The 14,965-nt window shown below is 47.1% G+C and overlaps 1 protein-coding gene across 6 annotated transcripts in view; it reads right to left on the bottom strand.

Moving 5' to 3' along the window:
* sulf2b (sulfatase 2b) overlaps positions 1-14,965 on the bottom strand; it is a 189,951-nt gene that overhangs the window by 28,104 nt on the left and 146,882 nt on the right. For all 6 annotated transcript variants that reach the window (XM_046343783.1, XM_046343784.1, XM_046343782.1 and 3 more), the window contains 3 exons: positions 11,351-11,590; positions 7,519-7,670; positions 6,280-6,449 (listed from right to left, as the gene is read on the bottom strand). In XM_046343783.1, coding sequence (XP_046199739.1) covers positions 6,280-6,449; positions 7,519-7,670; positions 11,351-11,590 — 562 coding nt within the window. The remainder of the gene's footprint in view (positions 1-6,279; positions 6,450-7,518; positions 7,671-11,350; positions 11,591-14,965) is intronic.

Below are 14,965 nucleotides of genomic sequence, written 5' to 3'. Positions count from 1 at the left end.
CACATACGCTGAGCACTTGTTGGCTGCTTTTCCTTCCCTTTGAGGTCTGACTCATCCCAAACCATCTCGATTTGGTTGCGGTTGGGGGGATTATGGAGGCCAGGTCGTCTGATGCATCTGACGCTCCATCACTCTCCTTCTTGGTAAAATAGTTCAAACACATTCTGGAGGTGTGTTGGGTCACAGTCCTGTTTAAAAACTAACGAGAGTCCCACTAAGTCCAAACCTGATGGGATGGCGTGTCGCTGCAGAATGTTGTGGTAGCCATGCTGGTTAAGTGTGCCTTGAATTAAATCACAGACCGTGTCATCAGCAAAGCACCCCCACACCATAACACCTCCTCCTCCATGCTTTACGGTGGGAAATACACATGCAGAGATCATCCGTTCACCGACTCCGAGTCTCACAAAGACACAGCGGTTGGAACCATATCTCTCCAATTTGTACTCCAGACCAAAGGACAAATTTACACCGGTCTAATGTCCATTGCTCGTGTTTCTTGGCCCAAGCAAGTCTCTTCTTCTTATTGGTGTCCTTTAGTAGTGGTTTCTTTGTAGCAATTGGACCATGAAGGCCTGATTCACACAGTCTCCTCTGAACAGTTGATGTTGAGACGTGTCTGTGACTTGAACTCTGTGAAGCATTTATTTGGGCTGCAATTTCAGAGGCTGGTAACTCTATCTTATCCTCTGTAGCAGAGGGTCTTCCTTTCCATGAGAGCCAGTTTCATAATAGCGATTGATGGTTTTTGCGACTGCACTTGAAGAAACTTTCAAAGTTCTTGACATTTTTTGTGTCTTACAGTAATGAGGTTCTGTCATTTATCTTTGCTTATTTGAGATGTTCTTGCCATAATATGGACTTAATAAAAAATCCTATGTTCCCATCTCAAGTGACAAATAAAGTAACCAGGTTGACCGTGAGAGGGATTGAAGGGGGATTGAAGGGGAATTGAAGCTTGTGTGCAACAGGGAGTGGCAATTAAATGCAAGCTTCACAAGAACAAATTAAATTGTTAAAACATTTCTAGCCTGTCTATCTGTGGGTAACAGGGTTGACGCGTCATGCTCGACCAGCTCAGTTTTCACCACAAAACACCAGAAAATGGCCCAAATTAAATTATGTATATAATTAATTACATTTTTTTTAAATATTTTTTGCAAGGTTCTAAAAAACTGTTTTCACTTTGTCATTATGGGGTGTATATTGATAAGTAATAAAAAAATGAATGTAATCCATTTTAGAATAAGGCTGTAATGTAACAAAATGTGGGGAAAATTAAGCAGTCTGAATACTTTCAGAATGCACTGTATGTTGTACAGAAGACAAATGTCTACAGTGAAAAATGTCTATACATGCATGGCTGCTTTGGGGTACAAATATGGTTAGCTGGGAATGTGTGTGTGTGTGCCTGTGTGTGTGTGTGTGTGTGCCTGTGTGAGCCAGGAGAGTAATTCTATAATATATCAGGACAGTGGGAGGATGGGGATGTATTCTAAGACGGGACTGCTCAGTGTAATTGGGGCTGGTGGCTGGTCATTGGTTTAATTAAAAAAAACTGGCTTGCCTTTTGGCACAGAGAGAGATGAGGCTCCTGTGAGTTGTGCAGTGGGAGGATGTTGTGTGTGCGTGTGATTAATGACTAGGAGCAAAGACATTCATTACTTTGCCCTGCGCATTCACACACACACACACACACACACACACACACACACACACACACACACACACACACACACACACACACACACACACACACACACACACACACACACACACACACACACACACACACACACACACACACACACACACACACACACACACACACACACACACACACACACACACACACACAGCAGAAAACGACAAGGCGAGGGACATCACCACCATCTGAATTATCTCTTGGAAACAAATGGCTCTTATCATGTGATTGAGTTACTCCCCTCCACTTTCAACGGTTCTCTCCATCTCACCCTCCCTTCGTAACTGCCTCCCGATCTCTCTTGCTTTCTCCCCGTTTCCTTTGTCCCCCTGTACCTCGCACACAGACTGTCCACTGTCCACTAGCTCTGTGCTGTGGCTTTGATAGCTGGCTCGATCCACTAATTCGCTACCTTTTGAGTGCAACAGGGAGTGGCGTTTGAATGCAAGCTTCACAAGAACAAATGAAATTGTTAACACATTTCTAGCCTGTCTATCTGTGCGTAACAGAGTTCACGCGTCATGCTCGACCAGCTCAGTTTTCACCACAAAACACCAGAAAATGGCCCAAAAGTATAGAACCAACTCACCTGTTTTACACTGTGATTTGACTATGAGATGTTTCTAAAATAAATAGTTTTACCGTGTTAAAACGAGAGTGTAGTTCACGTAACAGGGTTGACCTTAAAATGAGGGACAGACTTAAATGAAACACTAATCACGTTAAATAAATAATCTTCAGAAACGACTTTGTCAAAGCAACAAAATAACTAGGGCTTTACAATGACGGTGAAACTTGGAGAAAGTTTTGGGGGGGAAAAGAAAGCGGGTTAAAATCTTCCTAGAAGTGACACAGGGTGGACGGAGGGACAGTCAAAATGCTGCACAGATTTATTGAATTCCCCAAGTGTTCTATATTAATTAAAGGGCACTTCATTTAATAGAAGCTCTTAAAATCCAATATTGGTGCCTAATTTCTACTTTAAATATAAGAGGGACACAAAAGGCATTTCTTTTGTGGAAAGACCCAGCTGTGATTGTGGACAAGCTGTGCAACACAGTTCTAACGGATCAGCTGCATTGTTTTTCTCTGTTTTAGAGTAAAATGTCCTCTCGAAACTCGAGACTTCCCTCCCTTCCACTCTCTCCTTTTCTCTCTCTCCTTCACCATGCAGGGTCTCCACTTTATTGGACAATGTTGAAATCCGTTCAATTCTCGCAGGTCTCTCTCACGTCTAAGACTCCCAGCTGCATCTCCACTTAAAAGGGGAGAAAAAAAATATGATTGTTGGGGTCAGGGACAATCACCACCGGGTCACAAAGGCAATCAAGTGTTTTTCCTCCCTCCCACACAGAACAACTTCCAATAACCGAGTGGAAGTCGGAATTGCACAGAAGATGGAAAAGTGAGTAATTTCATAGTTGGAGATTGGAGGTGATAGGGGTTATAGAGGGCCTGTGCCACCATGGCTTCATGGAAACAGGGGTGAAGCTACAGGGGAATGTGAGTGGAGGGGGTGAGAATAGAAGGGGGATTTGATTTGACTACGTAGGGGGCAAAAAGGTCTTTGATGGAGGGAGGAAGTGAGGGGGAGTGGTTAAGAGGAGGTTTCCATGGTGCAGGGAGGTAATTACTGGGAGGAAAATTGTGCTAGCTTTGTAGCCAAGCAGGGCAAACTGAACAGGGGCACAGAGGAATTTGACATGGTGGATTATTGGGGTAACTATAGGGAGGCCAAGGGTGTTCTGATGAATTCATGAAAGACAAGGAGGGGTTCTTTGGAGGGGTTCTTAGGGTTGAGCAAACAGTCTGGACCACAGGGACAAAACACAAGGTGCTACAGGAGAGAAAACTCCTTGCGAGTTAGAGAGAGCCCAAACTAAAAACATAGTCGTGTATAAAGTGAAAAGTTCCTCAGAGAGCGGTAAAGGGGAGGACAGGCCGCCAGCGTGATTGAAACAGAGAAAATTAAAGCCCTCAACAGAGGAGACAGCGAGAGTACTGAGGCAATTCAAAAATAAACACCACATAAAATAACACACCACTAAGCAAGCAAGAGTGGCATTAGAGCGGGCTCAGCTGACACTCCAACTAATGGGTTTGTACTGTTAGAGGGGACAGATGAGAGGAACACCAGGCTCTGGACTGAGAGTTCCTATCAGGACTATAAAGACGATCGGAGGGAGAGAGAGAGAGAGGGGTACTCCTTATGAAACAGGGTTTAATAGAACGTCAGGACATTTAAAAGCCATTAGGACAAGAATAATCCATTCTTGGATCTGTACAGGCTACATGGACCACTGTTTGCTTTTAGTTCCCTGCTCATCACGACTACGGACTAACAACAACCTGCCAAACACTCATTGATCTTTCTCTTTACTTTCTCTGTTTGTCACCATTTATCTTATATCCCCATTGTTCTCCTCATTCCCTTCGCTCACCTTCTCTCTCCCCCCAGTTTCTTTCTTTCTCTCCTCTCTGTCCCCCCCCCCCCCCCCCCCTAATGCCTTGCATTAGCCTGACGAAGCACCCTGACTGTTTATCCGCTATGTATCGGAGGGCATGCCTGTTTGTTTTGTCCTACATGCAGTGTGGGCGTGACTTTCTACAGGAAGCAGGAATCAGCCATCACCTCCCCACTTCTCCCCCTCCTCTCCCAGCCCGTTCCACCCTACACCCATCACAGTGTAATCTCCCAGCAGGCCCAGTCAGGGACCGACAGGCAGTGAAATCAGCCAGTGCCATCTCTGACAGTGTACATGATATGTGCATCGCTGCCTTCATTTACCATCAGCCCAGAGCTACAGAGGGTGAGAGGAGGAGATGAGGGGGAAGAGTTTGGCATTATCAGAGAGAGAGCGAGAGAGAGAGAGAGCGAGAAGAGAGAGAGAGAGAGAGAGAGAGAGAGAGAGAGAGAGAGAGAGAGAGAGAGAGAGAGAGAGAGAGAGAGAGAGAGAGAGAGAGAGAGAGATAGCAGGGAACAGGGTGCACATGAGGGGTGAGGGAGAAGGTGAGTAGGGGCGAGAGAGCAGCCTCCCATCCCAGCTACAGACTTTCAGGGGTCAAATTACAACAGCAACACATGCCAACAGGCTGTATAGTGTAGTGTTGTGTCCAGGCAGGGCTGTGGGATACAGTTCTCTGCAGTGTGCCCAGTTCAGACGCAGCACTGCTGGGTGCCTTAGACACGATACAGCGATCACAGCCACTACACGCTGATTGTGCCTCATGGGATGCCTCTAAATCTAAAGCACAGAGCAGTGATACAATGTGTGTTGATGTGTGCATGTGTGTGTGTTTGTTTGTATGCCTGTGTTTCAGTGTTTAAGAAAGTGATCACGTATTTGTTCAGAGGCAGGAGTGAGAGCCCACAGAGTGCACGCACACACACACACACACACACAACACACACACACACACACACACACACACACACACACACACACACACACACACACACACACACACACACACACACACACACACACACACACACACACACACACACACACACACACACACACACACACACACACACACACACACACACACACACACACACACACACAACCCAGCATGACTGGGAATGGCACCGACAAGCCCTGATGGATATGACTGCAATGAGAGTACTGGTGTGTGCAAAGATAGATGGAGGGAGGGTGTAGAACACCCTTACAGTTGCCCATGAGTACTTCTCAGGGCCCTCTCTTACCCTCTCTCAGAGACACAACTTTAAGAAACGTTATTACCCCGAAGAGAGTAGAGGTACTGGGGGGGGTGGGCTTTCTATTGTTCACAGACACTCTGCCCCCCAACGTTCACACCCCTGCTCCTGGAACACTCGGTTGCTAGGTCCAACCAGAGTCACATGACCTAGTCAGCCAATCAGAGGCTCTACCTGGGGAGCAGCAAAAAACCCTCTGCCTCTCAGCTCTTTAGTGGTTTACAGGAGGGCAGGTTGAGACGACCTCTATAAACTCCTGTCCTCCACCTCAACTCACATCTTGACCCCAACTGTGTGTAACTGACCATAAAACCACTTTCACAGCTACTCGTCTCCTCTTCCTGTTTGCCGTGTGTGGTAATAAAATGTTGATTGTATCCCTGTCTCCTGCTGGCCATTCTAAACCGTGACGCCGGGACATTTGAACCTATATCTAAACTGGCATCTCTATCGGAGTCCGCTCTTTTTCAGAGGGAAATAGGGAAGGGGAGGGGGAAAGAGAGAGAGGGAGAGAATGAGAGAGAATACAGGGGGAAAGTGACACATTGTTCACTGGAGCCGATAACTGCTTTCCCTTGAAGATTCGGAGAAAAGGAGAGAACTGGAAATATTGCTTTATCTTGGAATCATATATAGTTCTCGACATTACTCATTGACACAAGATACCTTGTTTTATACCCGATAGCCTCACATTTAAGCCGCCATCCCATGAAAACATCACTGCATTAAAGGTTAATGTTATTGCTTTTGTAAGTGCAGGAGTCAGAATGATGTTGTTTCCTTACACAGTAGAGCCACTTCATGGTTTGTGCAATCTGTGCATGCTTGCTCGTGTGTTCCAGACACTCACATGTGCTGGGATGCGTTGGGGAAGGCAGTGCTGTATTGCGGTGCGGAGTCTTCCGGCCCGTGTGGGGCAGCGTGGCTCATCACCATCATCACTGGCCGGTGGGGGTATATCCTCTTAGAGGAACGGAAGTAGTTGATGCTGTCCTCTGTGATGAGATCCGTAAAGTAGTCCTGCAAGAAGATGAAATATAGATTTTGAACATCCTCACAACAAAAGGGGACATCAGTAAATACACTTTCCACAAATGTCTGTTTTATCAGCTGGACTCTCTTAATAAACAGATTCTTGCAAGTCACCACATGCTAGCTCTCTCAGTAACCGAAAGATTGCTGGATCGATTCCCCGAGCTGACAAGGTGAAAATCTGTCGTTCTGCTCCGTTAACCCACTGTTCCCCGGGGCATCGAAGACGTGGATGTCAACTGAGACAGCCCTTGGCACCTCTGATTCAGAGGGGTTGGTTAAATGCGGAAGAGCCATTTCAGTTGAACGCATTCAGAACTGACTAGGTATCCCCCTTTCCCTTTCCTTTCCAGGACAATGTTTCATCAAACACTTCAGAGGTGTAACTAATATACTATTGCAGTAAATAGCCTCTTCAGAGATGTCTCTTCCTCCATGAGATCGGAGACTGGAATGACAAGGAGAAGGTTCCAGATGGTGGTCTGAGAACGAGCCAAGGGGAATATGCAGTCAGTGTTCCACACTCGTCTTTTCCTCTCCTCCTCCCGCCCCTACTCTCTTACACCCTCTCTGAGACAGTGGCCGTGAGGGATGGAGATAGAGCCTTTAGTGAACAGGTAGTGTACATCTGCAGGGCAGTGTTCCTGCCCCTCTTTTCCTCTCCTCCTCCCGCCCCTACTCTCTTACACCCTCTCTGAGACAGTGGCCGTGAGGGATGGAGATAGAGCCTTTAGTGAACAGGTAGTGTACATCTGCAGGGCAGTGTTCCTGCTCCTCCCCTCCATCCCTCTCTACTGTGGGAGGAGCCCATTCCTGGAAAGAGTTGACAGGCTCCACTAGAACTAAACTGGGACCAGGGGTGGTGCTGGGAAACAGGACAGTTAGATATTTCTATGCCGTTGGGAAACATGTTGAGAGGAGATACAGTGGGGAAATGAAGACTGGGTCATTGTTGATGGCTGATGTAAGATCTGAACCCTAGATGATATCGTGCACACAGCCATAGGCAGAGGACAGCACCAGAGAAGTAACACACACACACAGATATTATACAGACCTTAGGGTACTCGCAGCCGTGTTTCTCTCTGACTCCGTTCCTGCACAGGGTGTAGTTGTAGAAGCGGGAGTTCTTGACCAGCCCCACCCACTCCCTCCATCCAGGAGGAATATAGGAACCGTTGTACTCATTCAGGTACTTCCCAAAGAAGCCTACATGGTGGACCACAGGACAAAGGCAAACAAGCCAATTCAATTCACTTAGTCACATCCAATCTAATTGGTTTCATCTGCACACTTCATCATTTGCTTTTCTTGTGAAAGGATGGCTGGAGGAAGGAGGGATTGGGCGGTGGAGGCTGAAATGTCACTGACACGTACGTCAATACTCATGATTCAGCTGTTGCGGGTGCACTAACAAACCAACAGACGGATCGATGAAAGCATAAGCACGGGAAGTAAAAAGCTCTGGCTGTCCAAGTGCTGCTACTGCTGCTTCTGCTGAATTTGGAATGGATAAATGTCAGAGACAAGACTGATCTGCTCCCCTCCAGGTGGATTACCAGGAAGTAGCTACGGGTGAATACTACATTATTTATTTGACATTTTGCCGAATGAAATCTCTTGAGTTTCCATGAAACAAACAATACTTAGTAACAACAATTGTGACTCGTTTCAGGAAACTAGGTGTATGTCGTGCACCACTACTTCACTGGATAAACTTTTTTTTTTTAAATCAAAATTCGTTTTGGGGCAGAAATCCCTTCTGGAACATGTGCACTTTCATGTGTCTTAATAACAAATGTGTGTCATCTGTAAATATGGATAACGTTGTTAAATTACGAGCCTCGTTGGTATAGCTACAGAAAAAGACAGCAACCTTCCCGCTAGCCACGATTGGATGAGATAATGAGTGGGCTGGACATGCCGAGAGATGGTTTGGATTGGTCTGCCCTGTACTGTAGCACTCTTCTGTCTATTATATGAGCTCGTCAGTATGTGTAGGTAATCGTTTCTAACGGGGCTTTTATGAAAGATATCACGTAGTAAAACTGCATAAGTGTTGCTCTCCACTATGCAAGTAACCATATCAATAGAATGTTCATGATGCCACTACGACAACTGTCTATAGACGTAGCTGGTAAATTCTCCCTGGTTACCTGCTCCGATTCCAGAGCACTCTCATCTGAGTGTGCCAGAGAGCAGAATGATGGCCGAATTTACAAACGCTCAACACCCGTTGAATATGGCCGGTGTCAGTAAACATGGGCAAAAAAGCTTTATTAAATTGTTGCCAGCAGCGCAGTTGCAGTCACCAACGCTCTGGATAACATGAAAACAGCCTAACCAGCTTTGCTAAGGTGAGTAAAATGGTCAGAGTGGGGTGTTCTCTCATTTGTGTCTGGAAGTAGTTAGCAAGCTAGCCAACGTTAGCCTGTTAGCTTGGGTGCTCGACTGCTGTTGTTAGGTCAAGATCAACGCTCAGATCAACCCTACTCCTCGGCCAGAGCGTCCAGTGTGCGCTCTGAACGCTCCGAGAGTGAGAAAGTTAGACGTACAAATATCATACCCCTCGAAAAATGTGAACCTTCCCTGTTGTTGGTAATGGTGAGAGGTTAGCATGTCTCGGGGTATATTTGCGAGACTAACTTTCTCATTCCTCATTTTTTCACGATTCATTCAGGATGATCCATAATCATGGTCGCATCCACATTCATTCAGGATGATCCATAATCATGGTAGCATCCACATTCATTCAGGATGATCCATAATCATGGTAGCATCCACATTCATTCAGGATGATCCATAATCATGGTAGCATCCACATTCATTCAGGATGATCCATAATCATGGTAGCATCCACATTCATTCAGGATGATCCATAATCATGGTCGCATCCACATTCATTCAGGATGATCCATAATCATGGTAGCATCCACATTCATTCAGGATGATCCATAATCATGGTAGCATCCACATTCATTCAGGATGATCCATAATCATGGTAGCATCCACATTCATTCAGGATGATCCATAATCATGGTAGCATCCACATTCATTCAGGATGATCCATAATCATGGTAGCATCCACATTCATTCAGGATGATCCATAATCATGGTCGCATCCACATTCATTCAGGATGATCCATAATCATGGTAGCATCCACATTCATTCAGGATGATCCATAATCATGGTAGCATCCACATTCATTCAGGATGATCCATAATCATGGTAGCATCCACATTCATTCAGGATGATCCATAATCATGGTAGCATCCACATGAATGTAGAAGTGTGGGGACTATGTACAAAAAGTGCTGTAATTTCGAAACGGTTCACCTGATATGGATGAAAATACCCTCAAATGAAAGCTGTCAGTCTGCACTTTAACCTCACAGTCATTGTATCATTTCAAATCCAAGGTGCTGAAGTGCATAACCACTGTCCCAATATTTTTGGAGCTCACTGTGTATACATACATATAGTTTCTCCACCTGGTGATTTTTCTAATAGTTAAAAGAACTAAACAGTTTGTTCTTAACAGGCCTGTTTTTGCAAAGAGTCTAGGATTGCTGATATAGGATCAGTTTAGTCTTTTAGATCATAATACGATTATATGGACAGCACAGCGGGGGACCTGATTCTAAATCAGCAGAGTTACAGTGTAAGCAGCACCACCAACCACACACTACTGGCCCAGCCACAGTGCATCCCTCTGGGGGAAAGGGAAGTTCTTCAGGGGCTCAACGTGAACACAGAACTGATGGGCTGCCACAAGACGTCGGTGTAGACAGACGTGGGTTGCTGTTTCCGTCCGTGGGAACATGGAGGATTTCTAGGGAGTCTACTTGGAACAGACGCTACAGCATGTCTAGTTGTCACCGAGTGCCATTTTCTGGACTGATTGTAAACTCTGTTGAGTTTCTACATTCCTGATCAGGATTTCAAAGAATGTGTGTGGCAATACGACATTGGGACAGTAGTGCAGAGCTTCTCCTTTCATTTTGGAACGAGTCACAAAGATATCACTTTAAATGTTTGTGGAAGGAGCACATAACCACATCATCAAATGCGTGTTTTGAAATTGAGTGCACGTGTGCGCATTAAACAATAACGGATCAAATCAAATCAAATTGTATTGGTCACCTGCACATGGTTAGCAGGTGTCATTGTGAGTGTAGCGAAATGCTTGTGATACATAAAAAAAAAACTAAACACTGCAAAGTCTCCTAAGGACTAAAACCCTCTCTGTCGGCGCCATCTTGATCATGTGTGTGTGTGTGTGTGTGTGTGTGTGTGTGTGCATGCTTATGTGTGTTCTTCCCATAATTCCAGTGATTTCTGGAGGACAGGAAAAAGAGCATGAAGAGCTGGCTCCAGACATGTCGTTTCTTCTGTTATGACTGTAGATAGGTCTACCAGATGCAATAGGAACAGAGTGGACGAGACACAGAATGTCAGCGTCTGTGGAGGTGAAACAGTGGAGCCCATCACAGATAATGGCCATCCACACAGAGAGGCCCGGTGTGCATCCCAAATGGCACCCTATTCCTTTTATACTGCACTACTGTTGACCCGGGCCCATAGGGTGGTAGTGCACTTTATAGGTAATAGGGTCCTATTTGGCACAGCCCCCAGTGTTCTCAGCCCCACTCAGGCTACTGTCTAGCTAGCAAACTCAGCATCAGTAGAGAACAGAACACCAGGCAGTGGAAAACCCATCTAATGGCTTTCACTGAGGGTGTGCAATGTGTAACCTAATTATGACAAACATTTGAGTTCTCAATTAAATGAGTGTTTGGCTTAATTGAATAGGAGATACATGCCTTCAGAGAGTTGGGTGGCCTCAGGTGTGTGTGTGTGTGTGTGTCTCTCTGTACGGACCACTGACCTGTCCTGTAGCCCGTGTTGTTGAGGTACACTCCGAAGGTCCTAGTCTCGTGCTGGGCCTGCCAGGAGGGGGAGGAGCAGTTTTCGTTGTTGGTGTAGGTGTTGTGGTTGTGAACGTACTTCCCCGTCAGCATGGAGGAGCGTGAAGGACAGCACATGGGCGTGGTCACAAAGGCATTGGAGAAGTGAGTCCCGCCCTGCTCCATGATACGTCGGGTCTTATTCATAGCCTGCATGGAGCCTGAGGAGGGACAGAGAGGGAGTGAGAGAAACACAAACACGGGTCAGATCTGTTCCAGGCAGACATGTAACTAGCAGGAGGTAGCCCACACGCACCACTAAACAATACCATGTCAATAGAGGGACAATGTTATCTGTTCTGCTAATTATGCGTGTGTGAGAAGGAAGGAGCGAGGAGGGGATATGGGGAGAAGGGCCTCGATGTCTGTCCCTCTCCTGGGAGGATAAAGAGGATTAAACAGACAACACAAAGGAGAGCAGAGGAGAGGCAGGAGAGGCGCGAAAGAAGAGGAGAGGCGGGAGAGGAGAGGCAGGAGAAGCAGGAGAGGAGAGACAGGAGAGAAGAGGAGAGGCAGGAGAGAAGAGGAGAGGCAGGAAAGAAGAGGAGAGGCTGGAGAGGCGCGAAAGAAGAGGAGAGGCGGGAGAGGAGAGGAGAGGCAGGAGAAGCAGGAGAGGAGAGACAGGAGAGAAGAGGAGAGGCAGGAGAGAAGAGGAGAGGCAAGAGAGAAGAGGAGAGGCTGGAGAGCAGAGGAGAGGCAGGAGAGCCGCGAAAGAAGAGGAGAGGCGGGAGAGGAGAGGAGAGGCAGGAGAAGCAGGAGAGGAGAGACAGGAGAGAAGAGGAGAGGCAGGAGAGAAGAGGAGAGGCAGGAGAGAAGAGGAGAGGCAGGAGATGAGAGGAGAGAGGAGAGGAGAGGCAGGAGAGAAGAGAAGAGGCAGGAAAGGAGAAGAGGAGAGGCAAGGCAGTAGAGGAGAGGAGAGGAGATGCAGGAGAGAAGAGGAGAGGCAGGAGAGGAGAGGAGAGGAGTGAAGAGGAGAGGAGATGCAGGAGAGAAAAGGAGAGGAGTGAAGAGGAGAGGCAGGAAAGGAGAAGAGGAGAGGCAAGGCAGTAGAGGAGAGGAGAGGAGTGAAGAGGAGAGGAGATGCAGGAGAGAAGAGGAGAGGCAGGAGAGGAGAGGAGAGGAGTGAAGAGGAGAGGAGATGCAGGAGAGAAGAGGAGAGGCAGGAGAGGAGAGGAGAGGCAGGAGAGGAGAGGAGAGGCAGGAAAGGAGAAGATGAGAGGCAAGGCAGTAGAGGAGAGGAGAGGAGAGGAGAGGAGAGGAGAGGAGAGGAGAGGAGAGGAGAGGAGAGGAGAGGCAGAGAGGAGAGGAGAGGAGAGGAGAGGAGAGGAGAGGAGAGGAGAGGAGAGGAGAGGAGAGGAGAGGAGAGGAGAGGAGTGAAGAGGAGAGGAGAGGAGAGGAGAGGCAGTAGAGGAGAGGCAGGAGAGAAGAGGAGGGGCAGGAGAGGAGAGGAGAGGCAGGAGAGGCAGAAGAGGATAGGAGAGGCAGTAGAAGAGAGGCAGAAGAGAAAAGGCAGGAGAGAAGAGGAGAGGCAGGAGACGCAGAAGAGTAGAGGCATGAGAGGAGAGGCAGAAGAGAAGACGAGAGGCAGGAGACGCAGAATCAAATCAAATCAAATCAAATTTATTTATATAGCCCTTCGTACATCAGCTGATATCTCAAAGTGCTGTACAGAAACAGCAGAAGAGTAGAGGCATTAGAGGAGAGGCAGAAGAGAAGACGAGAGGCAGGAGACGCAGAAGAGTAGAGGCATTAGAGGAGAGACAGAAGAGAAGACGAGAGGCAGGAGACGCAGAAGAGTAGAGGCATTAGAGGAGAGACAGAAGAGAAGACGAGAGGCAGGAGACGCAGAAGAGTAGAGGCATTAGAGGAGAGACAGAAGAGAAGACGAGAGGCAGGAGACGCAGAAGAGTAGAGGCATTAGAGGAGAGACAGAAGAGAAGACGAGAGGCAGGAGACGCAGAAGAGTAGAGGCATTAGAGGAGAGACAGAAGAGAAGACGAGAGGCAGGAGACGCAGAAGAGTAGAGGCATTAGAGGAGAGACAGAAGAGAAGACGAGAGGCAGGAGACGCAGAAGAGTAGAGGCATTAGAGGAGAGGCAGAAGAGTAGAGGCATTAGAGGAGAGACAGAAGAGGAATGGCTTCACTAACAGGGGATGGGTGGGGTCTGCCTGGCTTCACTAACAGGGCATGGATGGGGTCTGGCTAGCTTCACTAACAGGGGATGGATGGGGGCTGGCTTCATGAACAGGAGATGGATGGGGTCTGGCTAGCTTCACTAACGGGGGATGGATGGGGTCTGGCTAGCTTCACTAACAGGGGATGGATGGGGGGCTGGCTTCATGAACAGGAGATGGATGGGGGCTGGCTGGCTGGCAGAGAGGAGATGCTGAGAGCAATAGGATCTGAGTAAGGATTGACCTGTGAGTTTGGCAGGGAGCTGACCTCTTTTGTAAATTCATCCTGGCTTTTCTGAATGAACAGTAATAAAATAATCCTCTTCCTATTTAGACCTATAGTATGAATGAATCCTCCACATGTGGCTGAGTTTTATGGGCTTTGAAGGTAATGTGTACAGCCAATCCAGGCAAAGGTTCAGGAACACACACACACACACACACACACACACACACACACACACACACACACACACACACACACACACACACACACACACACACACACACACACACACACACACACACACACACACACACACACACACACACACACACACACACACACACACACACACACACACACACACACAAGCCCTCACATATAGAGAGAGGAGGGGCCAGGAAGGGCAGGGTGAAGTGTACAGACAGAGGAAGTCCTGAGCTACTTGACCTTTTCACAGACAATCACCAGGCCTTTAACAACCAGAGAAAGGTTAAAACACAGGGCTGGCCATTCAGAGAAATGTCAACATGGTGTCCTAGAGAGGTTCAGACAGGGAGGAGAAAGTTCTCTTTAACATGGGAGATAACAGGGCTGTGCGAGTTTCATTCCAAACAGTATTTTGTGAAACGCTACATAAGCTTGTACATTTGAAAAAAGGCAATATATTGATCGACCATTGGATCCATTGGAGAGCCGCCTGAAGGAGGAGGCACAGTACAATAGTTAATTACCCCAAAAATCTGAAGTCTTCAGGGACCATTTTCTTTCAGGAAGATCCCCTCTTTTTCCACAGGCTTAATGTAATTGTAAATTGATGTGAAAATGACTTTGACAAGGTGTTCTTCAATCTGCTTTCATCTCTGCCTCTCCGTGGCTATTGAGCTGTGTCAGTCATATCTCTGTGGCAAATGAATGGGAGCCACAATGAGACGATGGATACAGCTGATTGAACTGCATTCATGTGAGATAGGCTGCCTTTCACACTGCAACAACGTGAAAGGAAAAGGGAGGGGAGACTGAACCAAACAGAGGAGGGAGAGCGGTAACTACTATAACTAAAGCTTTTTCCTCAATCTGGGTGGAACGGGATGTGTCCATTTTCAGGCACTCGAGGGAACTATGATGCAGTGTTGAG

This window comes from Oncorhynchus gorbuscha, linkage group LG03, assembly GCF_021184085.1.
Source record: "Oncorhynchus gorbuscha isolate QuinsamMale2020 ecotype Even-year linkage group LG03, OgorEven_v1.0, whole genome shotgun sequence".
In the NCBI taxonomy this organism is placed as follows: Eukaryota; Metazoa; Chordata; class Actinopteri; order Salmoniformes; family Salmonidae; genus Oncorhynchus; species Oncorhynchus gorbuscha.
The sequence above is the reverse complement of the archived record's forward strand: the minus strand, read 5'-3'. Positions and strand labels throughout refer to the sequence as shown.